General features: G+C 44.8%; 1 protein-coding gene across 1 annotated transcript; it reads right to left on the bottom strand.

The window, feature by feature from the left end:
• Nucleotides 1–9,262: 9,262 nt before the first annotated feature.
• LOC119396145 (uncharacterized) lies at nt 9,263–17,185 on the bottom strand. Its single transcript, XM_037663246.1, has 4 exons — nt 16,996–17,185; nt 14,130–14,200; nt 13,067–13,124; nt 9,263–9,417 (listed from the first exon to the last, which is right to left on the bottom strand). Exons 1-4 carry the CDS (start codon nt 17,177–17,179, stop codon nt 9,389–9,391), a joined length of 342 nt encoding a protein of 113 aa, XP_037519174.1. The 5' UTR covers nt 17,180–17,185; the 3' UTR covers nt 9,263–9,388.
• Between the last annotated feature and the right edge of the window lie 1,877 nt (nt 17,186–19,062).

Raw genomic sequence — 19,062 nt, 5'->3', positions numbered from 1 at the left:
TCTATCGCATGCGTCCGAGCAGCCGGAAAGATAAGAAAAGCGCAGCGCATTCAACGCGGAAGCGGCCGAATGTTGAATTGATAGGCAATCATCGAGACAGTACGCGCGTGACAGCTGACGAGCATGTCGATGCTGATGAGCATCGGAGGTGGACGGAAGGCTCCAAATTTTGCACCAAGAAGCGGGCAAAAAGGAGAAAGCGTCCGAAAAACAGAAATGCGGCCAAGATCGCGACGCGTTTGAAAAAGTGCTGCAGACGTCGGCGCGAAATTGCAAGAAGGGTGCGATTCTCATCGTTGACAGGTGTCTACCGCATGCGTCCGAGCCGCCGAAAGAAAAAGAAAAGAGCAGCGTATTGTGCGCGGAAGGGGTCGGAGGGCAAAAGACCTTCCTGTTGTTTGTTTCGCGGAGCGTTGGCTCAGGTGCGAGTTCGCAAGGTCGGTGACCTTCGCGAGGAAGGAGGAGGCGACAAAGGCGGGTCCGCTTCGAGGAACGTAGTGGGGTTCGACGAAGGAATGGTTAACTTTCATGTGTGTCTTACACCCCGCTTGACTAGAAAAGCGTTCTGGGCGCGACCACCGCGAGTGCGTCTGAAAAGTCGTTGAGGACAACTCTTAGCTTTTCATGGAAGGTAGACTCAGGATTTGTGGAAAAGGAATTTTTTTTTGTTGATTTTAGTTAAGAATTAGTTTCCTTGTTATTTCCGCGACTGTTGATAGTTTAAGGTAACTAGTATCAAACTTTGTTTTTGTTAGTGCCGTATGTTTTTTGTTAACCGATATGTGTTGTGCACTTAACTATCGGAAGGTTAGTGACACGCATTAGAGCGAGTCGAGGGCTTAAGAGATGAGCGCCTTGAATAGGGCTACGGCAGCTGACTGTGAAAAGAGTTTGTGGCGTTTCCGTTGCGTGTCATGCGTAGACGCAGGGGCACGTTAAATCAGGGTGTCCCACGTGTCGGATAGCGGAAACATTGGAGTTAAGCTGGTAGCTTGCGGGAAAGATAGGCAAGGCTAGGCTTTGTGCGAGTTTCGGCTGAGCCACGCGAAAGTTGGTTTTGTTTGTTTGTTCTTTTCGCGTGTGTTCTGTGTGTAAGCGAATGAGGAAAGGTTATCGCGAGAATCGCTCGGTTGTTTGTGAGGATTGCAACCGCAAGAGTAGAGCTAGGTTAGTCGTACATCCGCGGAATGGAAGCTCGCAGCGGCACTAGTACGTGCAATTACGGATGTTGTTTGAAAATTCGGTTCCTGATGTTGGTGCAGCGCGAGATTGCTCACAGGAACACGTCTAGCTTTAGCGGTGCATTATTGTGGGCAGCGAGATGGGGTCAAGCGGAAGCTTAACTATCGACGACTGAGTCGTGGCCCTTTTGTGACGAAAGCCTCAAAACCGATTCTTGTTTTCCTTGTTCGGCTGGAGCGTTATATTCTTGTTTGGCAGTTAAGTACTCACTGTTTGTGCGTCAATCGTATGGCCTGGGTGTCTAAATGCTAATGCCGACGCAATGTCGCGGTTGGTGACTCCTAACGATGATGCATAAAAGGGACAGCGAGTTAAGGGGGGGGTGCATGCTTTGTCAGCGCGTGCGCGCGGCAGAGTCAATGGGGTACGAGTGACAGTGGTGCCTCACGTGTCGAGTCAGTGAACATGTGTGAATATGCGGTTGTGTGTGTGTCGCATGTCATAGATACAGTGCAACACAGTTGGAGGGGAGGTGTTGGGGTCGAACTTCGTACGTTCGCCGAATACCTTCATATTGTTACCCGCCCCGCGGCCGGCGTGCCTGCGCCAACACGGAAGCGGTGGTACCGGATGGTGGAACGACGACTGTCTGCTGGTCACAAAGGACGCGAAGACCCACGTCTCCCGAAGGGGTCAATTATGGTGCCTTACAGGAGACCGTGGCCCAGCCGGGCTACAGGGACGGAAGGTACACTTGCGCCTTCGCTGTGACAGCCAAAGGCGGCGGCAATGATGCACGGCCAATTGTATTGACGGCCCGTCAGCCCAGCATGGCAAGTACGTACCCGGAGGTGCTTTCCTACGACCCGTCGACGCATGAGGCCGAACATTCCGGAAACCGGGTTGAAAGGGAGCTGAGCGGCGGCGGCGAATCGACGAATGGGCGAGAGGCGGTGGTTCCTGCGAGGAGGTGGCGAGGAGGAATCCGGGCCTGGTACTTTCAGCGGCAGCCGACCGGGAGACAAGAAGAGAGTTACTCCTGCTTTCCGATTGGACTGTAAGAGTGTTTGAATGGGGAGACAGGGAATAAAAGCAGGGGTGCAGTGACAGGAAGGGGGAAGAGAAACGAATAAACGTCTCTATCCAGATTATGTCGGAGCGGTCGTTTCCTCAAGGTGCCAGCAGATGAAAAGTTCTCGTCTTCGGCTTCTTTGGCGGCAGCAGCAAATGTCGCGCAACCAGCGAGGCGAGTGGAACAAACTAGAAGAACTTAACTAACGCTTAACCACCTTATACAACAGGAGAAAAGAAAAAGTCTTCATTACAATTTCAGCATAAGCTGCACTCTTATGACGTCCTATTTCGTATGATCGCCGAGTAATATTATTACGCAAGTATACTTACATTACGCGCAACCCACCTGCTTCCGCCACCTGTTCCCGGAACACGGGGTGCCGCTTCCGTTAGCGCCACTGCAAAAAAAAAAAATGGTTTGCCATGAACTTATGCGCAGTATAAAGCGTAAAGAAGACAGGAGTATGTAAATTAGCGCCAAACATGATTTTTTCACATACTTTACAAATGTCTAACGCTACCAATCGTACCCATAGCGCCGAAAAGACAGGAACAAAGACGACAGGAGGTGGGCTACTAACTACCGATTTTTATTTCGGAAACGTGTGCTATTTATATCAGAGACGAGAATAGCAAAAAAAAAAAAGATATAATCTATGCAATCCAGCATCATCCAGATAGGTGATGTCCATTGAGCTACGAGTAATGTTAGGGGCAGTAACACAGTTGGCACCTTCTTTTGCAGTCAAATTAGCCTCGACTAACTCCCGTGCGTCCTCATACATGTTCTCAAGCAAGACTGCACATTCATTAAACTGAAGCAGGCCACCGCACATGCTGCAGTCCACTCACACATGCTCATTGCGCTAACAGTTGAGCTTCTGCTTGCGCTCCCTTAACCTGTCATTCAGCAGCAGCCTGTCTGGTTTATGTATACATTTAACTGCACGGACAATGCAAGGCGATAAACAACGCCTTGTGCACAAGCGACAAAAGGGCACTGGTGGTTCTTCGCGCATCCTCGGCGTTACTTAAGAAAAGGCTCGGTAGACTTGCAAAGCTTATTAATTTTGCGGAGCGCAAAAATAACATCTACTTCCACTTTCTGGCCACCTTCTTTAAGCGGTGGGAGAATCCGTGTATATATGATACAACTACTTTCTTTCTACTTTCTTAATTGCACCTGCAAAGGCTTGCCGGTTCCATTAGCTTTAGATAAAACGCTCCCAGCGTGTAATCTAAATTCTAATATACGTAGATTGCGAAGGGATCACCTCTCTTCAGAACGCAGGCTCCTGTCTAGCACCTGCCTTGAGCGACTTATATCTTGGCTGTTTCGGCAGAGATATAAAAGAAAAAATGAAGGCGTTAACGAATTCACACCTGTTTAGATATGTTGACGACTACCTTGTTCAGTACGATTTTGATTAAATTAACTCTGAAGCACTGACTGGTGTGATTTCCATGTTATGCGAGTGTCTTGACAATCTGGTTAATATGTATGACGTTCCTGTAGATAATGTCATCCAGCTTATAGACATCAAACTTACTTTAATATTAATAATTTTTGGGGTTTAACGTCCCAAAACCACGATATGATTATGAGAGGCGCCGTTGTGGAGGGCTCCGAAAATTTTGACCACCTGGGGTTCTTTAACATGCATGCACATAAATCTCAGTGCACGGGCCTCTAGCATTTTCGCCTCCATCGGAAATGAAGCCGCCGCGGCCGGGATTCGATCCCGCGACCAGTGGGTCATCACTTTAACCAGCGATCACTGCTTTTGGGAATATTACCCTCGATTGAATAAGAAGCTACTTTTACATATGTCGGCACATTTTAAATTGCTAAAGTGTGCAACTGCTAACCTCTCTTTTGTGAATGCGCTACGCAAGTCCTGCCCCCACCGGACGCAAGAGTGTTTCTCTAGACAAAAGCAGCGCTTGCGGCACGCAAGCTACCCTGCCAGCGTGCACCTGTAAGTTGCGGAGAAGGCGTTAAAAATGCTGAAGGAAGCGGCAGGTTCGAGCATGCGCAATCAAGGAAGAAAGAAAGTAGTTATACCATATATGCACCAGTTTAGAAAGCTTGGGTGATATTGCAAAGATGTAATTTTTGTACGCAATGAACTCTTTTTTTTTTTTCAGATTGACGAAAGCTAACTGAAAAGCTATCATTCCTTCCCGAAAGACAGAAGTAACAGACTTCGCCGCTTTGCATCTTACCTTCGAAGACAAGAACGACGACCCGTATGAGCACCTTCAGCTTGGCTTTCTCGGTGTTTTGATGTTAGTGGAGATCCAGGCAAACGCACTCTTCTCTTGGATCTGTGCTGTTACAGCCCGCAGCTAAGAGGTCGCGGGTAGATCTAGGAACGCCTTTACTCTTTCGTAACCATGGGAAAATTGGCCAAATTTTATATGCGCTACTAATTATTTTTTATTATGAGTAATATGATAGATACAGCATAATATTATATGTCAATATAAAGCTAAGCGATTGTACTTTTTATTGATAATACTTCAAAAAACGAACATCAGGGCATAATATGCAAGAATGTTCATGAAAAAGAAGATTTATTGAACATTGCATAGAACATTTTTAATGCTGTGCTACCAGCAGGAAAGAAAAAAAAACATGAAAAAATAATCTGAAGTATACAAAATGGTTGCTCAACAGTTTTCTATATTAAAGGAAGGTTTGAATGATGTAGCTCAAAAATCGCTAGAGTTTCTTTTTTTCTTTTTTGGTCTGCCGAGTGAAAATTCCATTGTTCCATCAGGTTGCACGGTCGTATTTTTCCCCTCTACAAATTTGCCAAAAAAGAAAGTATACAATAAATACAATTTAAAAGAAGAATGAATTTCCTATTGATCCGTAGGTTTTGCAGCAAATTATGTTAAACAGCAGCACACTTAAAAATTTAGATACCAAAAGTATAGCACAGAACACGGCACCAAACATCCTGAAGTATGGCTTCACCGCACACAATAAAAATATTCTAAACTTGTAAGGTCCAAAAAAGTCTTCGCAGTTCAATGTGCGACACTGTCGAAATATGTGGAACCATGCCTGAAAGCTCTAAGATGTCAAAAATATTTTTCCTAAGGTTGGTGTGCCACTATGCAAAACAGGCGTTACAACTGGCATTTGTCCGGTCGTCTAGTTTTTTGTTCTCATAGCACTTTTTGTATTTTCTCCGCTTCGACAGTCGGTAGGACTTGTTCTGAATATGCTTGTTTTTGGGGGCGTGTAGTCGCGGAAGCTCGACAATACCCGTATAGAGCGGCAGGCAAATGGAAATCACCCTCTCTGCTGCCGTGACTATTTCCCGAGAACCATAATCCTCAGCATAAGACTGTCTCTACAGGACGTGCAACCACGCGCACTCGTTTTTGTTAACACAAATCCTGTTTATTACTTTCGCTGTAAAAAATATGCCCTAAGCCCCGATTTCCCTTGTGACACATATCGCTTCACTGCGCCACACTACTCTGAGGACACGGCCTGGTACCCTTTTTGGGCTGAACATTACGCCCTACTGGCTGAAGATGATGTCACCATATATCCTGTTGAGACACTACAAATAAAAGATATAATTGTGCCAACATCCTCACGACATTTCTATCGGAGTGAAAAATCAATGTGCCAGAAAGTGTAACGCACTGATTGACACCTCACTGCGACCTGGGCAAGTTTAACGGTTTTTTTTTATTATCGGAAGTGTATTTCATGATTTGACATCATCCTCAGAATCACTTCCCCTAGAAACAGCAGAAAAATCACTTGCGGACCCAACAGATTTGTACAAAGAATGACATTTCCGAGAGGATCTCGCTACCGAGTCGTCTGCCATTTTCGCCAACTAACCAACCGAACCGCTATCTTCGAGTCGCTGTTACAAATCGCCGTTGCTCGGGAAAAAAGAAACTAACTATGCAGGAAACGATAAATTAGTGCTTACTGAATGTGCTAGACAGCCCAACTAGTTGATAGGAGCTCCCGTATTTTCACATTCTTGCTCGGGCGTTCGGGTCACCGGTGACCCACGTTCTGTAGGCGCAGTAACAAAAGAGTTAACAACAACATCGTTTCATAACTCCTAGCACCTTCCAGAATGTACGCCTATAGCATAATAAGTATAAATGAATTCGCTTAGGCTTCTGCACCAGAACCAGCTACGTGTCGGGGCGCCTGTTATCGTGCCAAGATATCTTTTTTTGTTGATTCTTATATAGTCCTAAACTCGCAAGTTAGAAACGAAAAATCTCTTGATTAAAGAACGGTGCATTGCCCGATATATTCTTATAAGTTGTTACGCTTATCTTTGCCAGAAATTTAACTAAAGTGAAACCATTGTCATCTCAATCGGATGTAATTCACCTGTCTTGTTGCCAGAGAAAGTTAACTGCTAGTAAAACGCATTTACAAAGCTAGTTTGTAAGGAAAGCAGCTTTCTTCGGCACCTCTCAAATCGGGTTAAACAGTGCGCTGCTGTCTGTCACTCTTCATACCGAATGATAGGCTGGCCTGCAAATTGATTGGAAAAGCGTATTTCATTGTTTTCTCACTCATTATCACTTAATCAAAATAAGGCATCGAGGAATTGCTTATGATAGTGCCAGGTGGTGACGTAGAAATATATAGCATGGAATAGATGTTTTTACCTCTCGTGGGGCCTATTGCGCAGAAAAGCGAGCGTTTTCATGCATACTAAGTATGTTGGCATCGTGATGAGTGCGTTCACTATTTACGACCTCGGTTCAGTCTTATCTACAAGGAAACGACTTCTATAGAATATACACTTAGCACGCTTATTCGGGGTAAGGGATGCTTGCATTCTCCCATGGCTGAATTCTCCATCCTTCAATGTTACGATGGAATCTTGCATGGTAATAAATGAAGCTTTCTTTTAAGTGATGAGCACCTTACGGGGCCGGGCTGTCGTAGGCTGTGATCGTATGCTGTCGTCGTAGCTTGGCGTAACGCCTGAGCGCTCACTCGCGCCAAATAGAAGTCTTCTTCCTCTTGTTCTTCGAGCGCCTTGATGATGATATGAACGCAGGCAAAACAACATATAGCATAGTCAACTGTAGCATATTGAGCTGTAGCATATAACCACGAATCGCGATATTATTTTGAAGCATTGGGGTCAGTTATTTCTGTGCGCGCCAGATAGTCAGAACGCGTAGAGACTTTCCAAAACTACAGCTACCTTATTGCACAATCGCACTAGTGTAGGATATCTTTTACAGCCTAAATATTTAAAGAATTCGTCTCTGTACATGTTGTAGCGTACGCTTTTTTTTTTTTTTTTTTTTTGCTGGCCGAGCTCGTATATCTACCACAACAACGATGACCCTGTACTCTAAAAGACATCAATGCTAATTTGAACCACTCGGTTACGTTATCGGTATGCGGGCTATCAGTGATGGAATGTTTGTTCACGGTAGAAAATACATGCATGTTTCAGCAAGATGGTACATGCATGCATGTACCAGATGGTACAAACATGCATGTTTTTTCGCAGAAAATACATGCGTAAGCTTGCTATTTACGTTTCCCTTTAGCACTCGAGTTGAAGCAGCGGACGCTGAACAGCCGACCATGGTTTTGCAAGGCGATAATGCCTCGTGCGAGAATGCCGAACAGTCAGAGGCCTGCTTGCCTCGAACCGGAAACCGGTAACAGACGACGCATCCCACAATCTCTCGCTCTTCTGCCGGTCACTTTAAAGAAAATGAAAGGAGGGAGCATTACGTCAAGCAGCCAGCCTTGGCAAGCTAACTCGTTTTGAAGCCAGCCGTATCGGCCCAACACGTGCCCTTTTGCGTCAAGATCACGCAAGAAATGAGATTTGCCTAGACTTCGGATATGGAGCACAGTATCTTTTAATCGAAGCGCTCTCGTTCGGCGCAGGCCGGCTGGCTCACGGAGGAGATTCAAAAACAGAACACCGCCGGTTGTACTAAAACCTACCGCGCGCTCTGACGTCTTGATCACGTGTTGGGCCGACACGGTGGGCTTCAATCGCGTGACGTAATGCTCCGTCCTTTCTTTTTTTCTTCCTCTATGAATTCTGGTCACTTCACGCAGCAGTATGGCTAGTTGTGATGACATTAGGTACCGAAACTTCCAAGATGGGCCGCTTGTGCGTCACCAAAACATTCAAAATGACCGCTTGTGCGTCACCAACGGAGCCACGGTGCGGAGCGGCCGTGGAAACGTCGTATATTGTGCGAGAACGTGACGAGAAGCTCATACCATGTTGTGACGTCAGGGTACAGTAGGAACCAAAACTAGCTTTTAAAAACATGTAATTACTTTTTTCAGAATGCACTCGCGCTTAGCACTACCTTTTCTAGGCTGTTGAGGCCTTGACCTTTCATTTAACGCAAAAAAAACCACAACTGAAGATTTCGTGTCAGTATTTTAAGTAGATGATCAGTGATTAGTTACCTCCGGGACCAACGCACTGTAGTTGGTCTAGCATGCATGCGCTTCTATATAAGACATTCTCTTAGACGATGTGACACACTCATTAATTCGCTTTTATTTTTCGTAGACGATTATGCTTGTTTGGGGACGCTATTGTCGCACAACTACGATTGTTACAAGAGCGTGACACGAACACGACGTTCGTTTACACTATAGCTAGGGACTGCTATTGCTGCCGATTAGCGGCTATGTTCATTAACCTCACAAATGAAAATATCAAACGCTACCTAAGCACCCTCACTCACTGCGCCTTCCTGCGAAAATTATACACTGCCGTGCGTGCCATTCATTTATTACAGAAAATAGCTTTCACGAAGCGTACGGCTACTTGTATGCATCAACAATCATCGTCAGCGATTACGGCGCACATTTACCCTGCTTGCTGTCGTCTGAACGTGAGCTGTTAAACGAAGGAATTTCCGTGGTGAACACTATAGAAGGGCTCTGCGGGCACCTGAAATTCATCACCAAGCTTGTAAAAATAAGTAATCGTAGTTCCACTTCAGGTGTGCGGGATAACATGAAACTTTATTCAATCGTCAACAAGTTGATGTTGCTCATGCTCTCCCAATTCGTTTCCCTTGCTGCAGGTTCTTTCAGCCTTGATTTTTCTTAATATGCAGAAGCCTTTTTTCATCGGCGATACTGATTTTTCTTGAGACCTAAAAAAGACGAAAATAATATTGTCTCAGCACCTCATCAATCGACAATAAAAATAGCGCCAAGTCATATATATATATATATATATATATATATATATATATATATATATATATATATATATATATATATATATATATATATATATATATATATATATATATATATATATATTGAATGAACTTGCAGATAGCACATTTTGAAAAGGACAAATGCCTATACTAACGTTTCGGCCGTGGCACGGCCTTCTTCAGAGTAAGTAGGTTTGTTACAAGGCAGCCGCTTTTATGGGCTCACGTATCGAACCATCGGTACAACAGCTAGAACAATCGGAATAAAAAGTCACAGTTTCGCCGCAACGGCGAAGCAATGAATGCGATAGCAACAAATTGGAATGTAACGCGAAGAATGGAAAGGAGCTCGAAATTGCCAGCGCTTCGCTCGAGCCCAAAGTACGCAGTAAAAGAACGCACACAGGACGAGCGCGAACTATCATGCGTCACAGCTCGATACTTGAAGCGCACTGCTGAAACATAAAGCAGGACGCACGAAACGAACGAACAGGTACACACAGGACGAGCGCGAACTAAATGTCGCAGTTGTTACTTATTTCTGTTTGAACAGCGCGCTCCTTTCGCAAACGCGGCCGCTGCAGCGAGCGAAGTGACCTTCCTACGCTCTGTGACTTCAGCGCGGACATCGCGGGGAAAGCACAAGACGTACAACCCCCCGCTCCACCCGCCCCCTTTTCTTTCCTCGAGATAAGCGCACGAAGGCGACCACGCCCTGTAGGGCGAAGACCATTTGCGTTCGCAGTTGCGGGCCGACGACCTTTAAAGCTAACCCGCGCGCACTTCGCGCCATCTCGCTGGTGAGTAAGAAAGCACGCTGAAGTAAATGGTGTATATAAATAGGTCGCCTTAATAAGAACTTGTTGTTGGGCGAGTTGGTGAGTACTTAACATCGTGGTTTAGCGCTAAAGAAAGACAGACACATGTGAGAGACAGGACAGGCGCTACTAACAACTGGTTTATTGCAAGGGTTACAATGGAATAAACACCACACTGGTGCGCAGACGTGACGAACGCGTAACAAGACGTCACCACTTATCAGGCTACAGGCATGTGGCATCAAAAAGCCTAATCTCATTTCTATACAAGCAGATAGATGTGTCGCTATATAAAGAAAAAAAGGTACTAACTGTGTTAGCGACACATCTATCTGCTTGTATAGAAATGAGATTAAGCTTTTTGATGCCACATGCCTGTAGCCTGATAAGTGGTGACGTCTTGTTACGCGTCCGTCACGTCTGCGCACCAGTGTGGTATTTATTCCATTGCAACCCTTGCAATAAACCAGTTGTTAGTAGCGCCTGTCATGTCTCTCACATGTGTCTGTCTTTCTTTAGCGCTAAACCACGATGTTAAATAGGTCGCCGTTAGCATGGTTAAAGAGGGTACTGTTCGTGGCCTAGCCGTCAAACGCCGCGCGTTTCGGAACGAGACGCCGCGCGTCTATATATATATATATATATATATATATATATATATATATATATATATATATATATATATATATATATACGGTGCATGCCGGCCGCGACGGCAAAGACCAGCCGAGACTGTCCATATAATTACTATCGCAATAAAATAAAAAAAAACAGTTGGTAATCTGTCAAAGAGATTGTGTTAACATGACTGACATGCGATGGGTATATGAATATACAAGTGTCAAATTTTCGTTGCACATCATCACGTGGGACACAGTGTGCTCGGGAAGACATGTAAAAAGAGCTCTGAGGTAAAGAAAGCTGAAATGACTACTATACATTGAAAAATTTACTAATCTAAGAAGTGGTGTTGTTATAGTGCGAGACATTTGACATGTGTGTATATATATATATATATATATATATATATATATATATATATATATATATATATATATATATATATATATATATATATATATATATATATATACGCCACCTCGACTGCGTTGTTGTGAACGGCAACATAGTTTCATTTGAAATGGCTGTTTCTTTCTACGTAGTTACCATGGGTAAATTATAAAAGCTAGCAGGATAGCCGCCAGATCAAATAATAATTAGTTCATCCCAAAGGAATAAAAGCAAGTTTTCGCGCTCATGACACAAAGACGTTTATGGGAGATAAAAAATCTTTGACCAGGTTTGTCTGTGGAACCGGTTCTTTGACAAGTCGACTTATCTTCGACGCAGCAACTTCAGTGACGCCCTTCGTTGAAAGACTGTTCACCTCTTGAAGCTTCCGTCTCGCCCTGAACTTCTGTCATGGTTACAGCTCTTTTTGTCAATGAGCACCATCGAATTATCGGGGGCTTTTTCAGATGCGATATCACCCAATATCAGAAACGGCGTACTTGCGTAAGCTGTGACTGTATATATATATATATATATATATATATATATATATATATATCACACTCAGGCACTTGGCGCGCGTGACGGTGCAAGTTGTAGCGAGCGCGGGCCAAGAAACCACCGTCGACCTATCGGCCTACGGTGCAACGGAGCCGGCGAATCGCGGCCGCAGCTAATTTCGTTCGTCCAAACCACGGCTGAGAACAGCTAGTCACGTGGTTCTTCTTGTATTTCGCGGGCTTTCTTCGCAGCTTGGAAAAAACGGTATTTGTGAGACTTTCTTTATCGCAAATAATGCAATGGGGGTTTCTGAAGAGTCATTGTTTAGCAATTTAGTTAAATAATGCTAATAAAAAAATAATGAATTGCAAAACAAAAATTTTCCGGAGTGCGCAAGGTGGCTGTCAGTAATTTGCAACGGATTTCACTCGCCTGCCTCGAATATGGTATTTTTGAACCCTTGGCTAAAGATAGCGGGGACACCCGGTTGCAAAACAAAAATATATATATATATATATATATATATATATATATATACACGAGACATACAGCATCATTGTACAAAAAGGGTCTGGCAACAGCTGGTCTTCACTCCGTGCCGGAGCGTATGCTGCCAATAGCGTTCATCAACATCTGCACCAATCAGAGAGACACCCGAGGGAAATTCGACGAATTGTCGCACGCCAGGCTCGTTACGTGGGTGGTACGCTGTAGTGGCGACGAATTTCACCAACCATGGTGCGGCGAAATAAAAACACACGAAGTCCGTACATCTTTTCGAGAAATGACAGCTCACCTGGAATTTACTGTCGCGACCCCGATGCCGGTTTCTGGAGAAGAGTATCAGCCGCACTACCAAACCGGATACCAAAACTTACGTTGAACTTCTCCGGACTCGAGTGGATGTGTAGTGCATAGGCGGCAGCTCCTTCCGTGCAGCTTTGGCTGCATAGGCTGTCCCGCTATTATTTGCTTGAATTTATTTGAAAAGGTACATTCTCCTGGAACTACATTACGGGACGGCGTAAACCGCGTCCCGTAATGTAATTCGAGGAGAATGTAGCTTTTCAAATAAATTCCGGCAACTGTCAGTGCTGCCGCCTGTTTTTTACAGGTATGATGTGTACTATACCAGTCAGGTGATGCGACGGAATTATTACCATGACGTTGCAAGTGCGGCCCAGTACGGACACTGCTATATACAGTAACGAAATTAAGAAACTTGAAAGCTGTAGATGCGAAGTACTCACAGGCAGGGGGCTGTATTTCCCAATCCTCGCAGAACTCATCCGGCGCACAGATCTTGCCCTGCAAGAGATGAAGAACAATATGTGAAATATCAGCTTAGTTATTTACTGTAAATATGCACATAGCATTTACGTAGCTACCTTGCAGTCATTTCGACAGACTTACCGGGTATTGAACACATACAGGAGCGCATGTGGTTTAAATCCGCGAGTGAATTCACAATACATGCATGCACTAGTGACGTCAGCGCGGTGCATATTTACCTCGAGTAAGCATAAACAGAACACATGTTCTATTCAGCTCAAGTATCGGACTGACCCTGAGTTAAAACAGATTCGATGTTCCAACAGCTTATAGTCCTCACTATCAGTCGTTTATTTATTATTAAACATCACTAGTCAGTGTTAAATAGTGCTGATAGTATGCAAGTACACTGGGTAGTTGAAAACAAGTGACATGTTGAGACCCTCTTTAAGTAAGCAGTGCCTTCGAGATCGGCACGCATCGTCATTAACAATTAAAGAATTCGAGTAGGAGAGTGCTGGGAGGACATTTCCTTCATAATGTAAAAAAATGTTCCGACTTCTGCATTTGAACTCTCTGTTGCAACTATTAAAGCCCATGCTCTAACCACGACGCGACAGTCGCATGCCTAAACAGGCATCGATTCCATCCAGATTGTCAGATTACGATCCTGAAGGCACATATTTTGTTCTAAACAATACGTGACACCGATAAAATGGTTCTGTGGGGTAACTGCATAGACGCTGTGGCCTGACCCTGTTCTTTTTCCCACAGAAGCACTTTTTTGCCAAAAGATTAGCTCAACTCTTTGTGTGGTGCTTCCCCTGTAATTTTGCATCCACGTCGCGACGAGAATTTTGTCGATTCCTTGCGAATGATCTTCATATTCCTAGAGAAGATGGTTCACGCTGCCAGGTTTTGCGATAGGAGCCTATAACAGGTGTCTAGCTACAATGCACGGGACGTAGTAGTCATGTGTTTTCGCATGTATAAGTCGTTCGGAGTAGATCGTGAGTAGTATTATTACGTAGTTATACTTACATTACACTTCACTGGTGGCCTTCTACTGCCGCCTCTTCCGGAAGCACTTCGTGCCGCCTCCATGAGCGCCACTGCGAAAAATGATTTGCGATGACTTCACGCGCAGTTTAGAGCCTAAATAAGGCGATGGTATGTACCTTAGCTCCAAACACAATTTTATAACACACCTTTATAAACAAACTTCTACCGCAAACAATTCAGGTCTTAGCGCTGAAAAGACAGCAACAAAGTAAGACAACAGGACGTGGGAGCTACTGATTTTTAATTCGGAAACGTGTAGTATTTAAATCAAGGACGAGGGCAGCAAAAAAGGTATCAACTATGCAAGCCAGCATCATTCAAAAAGCGTTTTTCTGTGCACCGAATATAATCCAGAGCGCGGTGACGCAGTTCACGCCTTCTTTTGCAAGCACATTTTGAATCAGCCTCGACATTCTCCCGTGTGTCATTACCGATGTTCCTGAACGAAACTCCATGATTCATTAAGCATTGGTAGGCAACCGCAGTCCTTGCAATGCGCTGACACCTGCCGATCGCGGTAACAGTTCAACTTTTGCTTCTTCTTCCTTGAGCTGTCGTAAGGCATCTGCCTGTCTGCCCTCCATACACTTTACCATAAGAGATTGGGAAGCGATGAACAACACCTTGAGCATGCAGAAGCCACGACAGGGCACTGGTGCTTCTTCGTTCGACCTCGGCGTTAGTTATAAAAGGGTCGGTAGCTTTACGAAGATTATTAGTTTCAACGGTGGAACTTTTCAAGCGCGGAGAAACTCCGTCGGTCGTGTGCAAAAATTATCAGTATGATGAACCGGCACGCGCTCCCTTCGCCATCTACGTCCGCTTCTTCATCTTCTGCCTCGCTACCACAACACGTGCGCCGATTTGTGCGGCGTGCAATGCAATAACTCTGATGGGTGAGAGAACGCGTACAAAGAGAGAGAAAGAAAGAGAGGAAGAGAACAAGCAAAAAAGAGATAGGCAGACAAAGAAATAAATAAAAAGAAAGAAAGGGAAGACAGAGAAAATAGAAAGACAGAAAAATAAATATACGCAGGGAGAAAGAGGTAGAAAGACTCAGACAAAAAAAAAGAGATATAAATAACAGACAGCTTGACATGAAGAGAAAGAAAGCGAGAAAGGGAGACAATCGATCAAAGAGCGAGAAAGAAATAAAGAGAAAGGGGAAACGTTAAAATAGACGGAAAGAAAGAGAAGAAGGAAAAAGAAAGATAGAGAAAGAAAAGAATGAATAAACATTGAGAAGAAGAGATCGAAAAACAGACAAAACGGTGTAAGAGAAAGAAAGAGACGAAGAAAGAAAGATAAATATACAAACAAGGAAGGCCGCCCAGATCCGCACATCCTTCAGGCTTGGCACCATTAGAGCGAAGCTGCCTTAATATATTGTGGACCACGCCGTCAGCACACCAGAGACCGTCGACAACCGACGCATAGAGGCGCTAGAACGTTCTACCTCGTTCCCTGGGACACCCTGTGCAGAGGGTCTTTAAATCACATTGAAAACTCATGGACTTCGATGGAAGCTCATATAAGCAGCGGAGGCGAAGAGAGAGCCGGTCAGTGTGTCAGTCACAACAGCCATGCGACCAGCCCAACGGTGGAAGGAGAGTCTTCGCGATGAAACCGACATGCGACACCAAACGTTGCTTCTACGCCATGACCTCCTTGCTCTGACTACATTGGTTAATATCTGGGACATCTGAACTCCTTGGGCTTTCACTTATACATGAGGGGTACTGAAGCACGACTATCTTTAGTCTCCGTTTTGTTACCCCTTCTGGGAAGCAATCGTGTTAACCAGCCGAATGTGCTTGAAGTATTCGTAACTAGAATGTTTACGTGCATTTTCATAATTCTTGCTTCTCATTCAGTCTTCGAATTACAAACGTCGTACCAAAAGGGCCTGCCCTAAAATTTCCCGTGCTTTCGTGGTGCGTGATTCCTTGGGATCTGCGCGACGACTTCATCCCATTAAAGTGCTGTGACAACAACATCGGACTATCATTAGTGATCAGTTAGAGTGCGGTGTTGCACCTTGTGGAGCCTTCTGTAGGTCAGCTCATTCCTACCCAAAGACTCCCTACATCTCTCTTTTTCCAAAATACATGGAAGCATATATATGGACGGATGTCGCGCATTTGGAAGCCTTAGGAGCTGTCTGGTCAAAGTCATGGTCTTTGAATTTGGCTTCATTGTTTTCACTGGTTTCCTATGTCCATGATTTCACTGGTCGCCTGTGCCCATAAGTCAAGGGCATAGGCGACCAGTGAAATTAACGAAATAGTTCTTCGTGATTCCTTATCTTAACTTTTGGTTTGGATGCGTCTTGCTTAGAAGTGTTAGGCTCAGCTGTTTGTGTAAGATTATTTTAAAGCAGCAAAGCACCAATGTAAAGATCTTTCTTTCCCTTTATCTGTTTCATTGCTTTGTAATATTTATTTGTTGTCCACATATATCTTACTATGCTTCCACTGCAGTCTCTCCGCAGCACATAACAGAATTCTAGTGAAAACAAAGGAAGAAACGCTTTGGTGCATGGTGCAATGCGCGCGATCAGCATTCGGGTTCGACCGGTGCAACCTCGAATGTCCATTCCGTCACTGCTTGATAATAAATCCTCATATGTCAGCTTCGCAAGAGCGTTTATTTCTTCTCTCCTTTGCTTTAGAAACCATATGTTATTAATCAGTTGTGAATGAAGTCTTGAGTGATAATACAAAGAGCTTTGCTGCGAACGCAATGAGCCGTTATTTTTTTTTTTCAGATCTGCGAAACCTACCTGAAAAGCTGTGATCACTTCCTAAAAGACAGCCGTGGCAGACTTCGCCGCTCTGGCACTTACCTTCGCAGAGAAGAACGACGACCAATATGAGCACCAGTTTCTTCATCGTGGCTTTCTTGGTTCTTGCAAGTGAGTGGTGATCCAGGAAGGCGCAGTGAGCTTTACCTTGGTCTGTGCTGCGCCAGCGCCCTTTTATTACGGTGGCGGGTATATCGAGGATGGCCTGAAGGAACAAAAACATCATTGCGTAACTCCTGGTGCCTTCAATAATTTGCGCGTGTAGCATAATACATAGGAATGAGTTCGCTTAGCTTCTCCAGAACTCGCACGTGTTGGGTCACTTGTTCTTGTGCCAAGATAGCTTTGTTGTTACTTCGTATGTAGTTGCAGACACGCACGTTCGAAACGAAAACTTCCTTGATTAACGAGTGGTGCGGCTTTCAATATAATTAGCTTAAAGTAGTTTCGCTTGTCCTTGCCAGAAAACTAACTAAAGTGAGCTGATTGCGATGTCAAGACAGATATAAAACACATGTCTAATTGTCAGACAATGATAACTACTGGAGAAAGGCATTTACATAACTGGTTTGTGATACGAGCAGCGCTTTATTCGGCGCTTCACTAATCGCATGAAAGTTTCCATGGCTATTTATCTATCGTGGTCAAAACACGTCGCTGCTATAAAGTCAAAGATGAAAAAAGTTTTGTCCGCGTTCTTCGGCTCTTGGCAGGAGCAAGATAGGGCCAGTCGAAGGCTGCTCTCCTACCACTGTACCAGTTTTTAATCGTAGGATACTTACGATACATCATTTGCTCTCAAACATGAAGCCTAGTTGTGTGAGCACCCTAGAAAGCATCCAAGCTCAAGGGTTCCGCACATGCTTGGGCCCACCACGCTGCACATCAACTAATGGAGCTATCGCCGAAGATCGGGCTTGTCCCATGGATGTGTATATGCTCTGCGAGCCCCTAGGAGTCCATCTTCGCCTGCTGACCCGACACAGGCAACATTTCCTATCAGCACTCCCTGATACCCACTCGGACTGCTGTTATTCAAGAGCAATGTCACGGCACGAGAACATGATACCATCAAGATTCTCTCCACCATGTATTCCCGGGACACCTCCGTGGGTTCTGCCTAGAACGCTCGTTAGGCTTTAAATGCCTGGGACTACGAAGAAATCCCTTGTACCATCTATCGGCCTAAAGCAGCTTGCCCTCCTGCACATTTATACAATGTACGGCGGTGCGACACACGTATACACTGATAGATCTACCACGTCATGGGCTTCCGCCGCAGACTTTGTCATCGCGCAAATGACCGTCGCTCGAAGTTTCAAGTTAGATCCCGAGACCACGTCAACTGCCACGGAACTTGTTGCTGTTCGGGAGGCAGTACGATTCATTTCCGCAGAGCCCGCTCGTAGATGTGCGATATTCTGCGATGCCAAAGCTGCTCTTCAGACCATCAAATGCATCATGAGAGAAGGCCCATATCATACTTTATAGATAGGAATTGCAGAGCTTCTTGGCAATGCTACAAAAAATATACGTCATGTAGCATTCCAGTAGATACCTGCTCACTGTGGCGTAATCGGTAATGAAGAGGCTGACGCCGAAGCTAAAACGGCTTTAAATAATGCCCCGGAAGTGTGCATTGCGTTTTCACGAACAGACACTAACGCCTTACTGCGGCGCATAATGCGCAATTCCACCTTAGAGCACTGGAACAAACCAGAACGCCGGAACAAGCGGCTTGATAAATGAGACCCAGAAATGAAGTTCCGTATGCCTCACAAGCTAAAGCGAAACATCACATGCATGATTCACCGCATTCGTCTTGGCGCGGCATTTCCAAGACGCTAGGCCCAATTCATCGGCTGCAGTGACACAGCTCCCGATTGTGCTCATTGTGAGTTACCAGAAACACTTGAACATATATTTTGCGCCTGTCCAGCGTACGCATGAGAACGTCAGAAACTGATCTCTTCGATTGGGCAATATCATAGTAGACCAATAACCGATGAGGTTGTGTTAGGTCCTTGGCCTGACCTCAGCAGCACAAGTGGGGTTATAGAAGGAGCCGTAGCTTTCTTACAAGCCACTGGACTAGATGCACGTCTTTAG

Source organism: Rhipicephalus sanguineus, chromosome 6 (genome assembly GCF_013339695.2).
Source record: "Rhipicephalus sanguineus isolate Rsan-2018 chromosome 6, BIME_Rsan_1.4, whole genome shotgun sequence".
Classification (NCBI taxonomy): Eukaryota; Metazoa; Arthropoda; class Arachnida; order Ixodida; family Ixodidae; genus Rhipicephalus; species Rhipicephalus sanguineus.
Note: the sequence above shows the minus strand (reverse complement) of the source record. Positions and strands in the feature narration are given on the sequence as shown.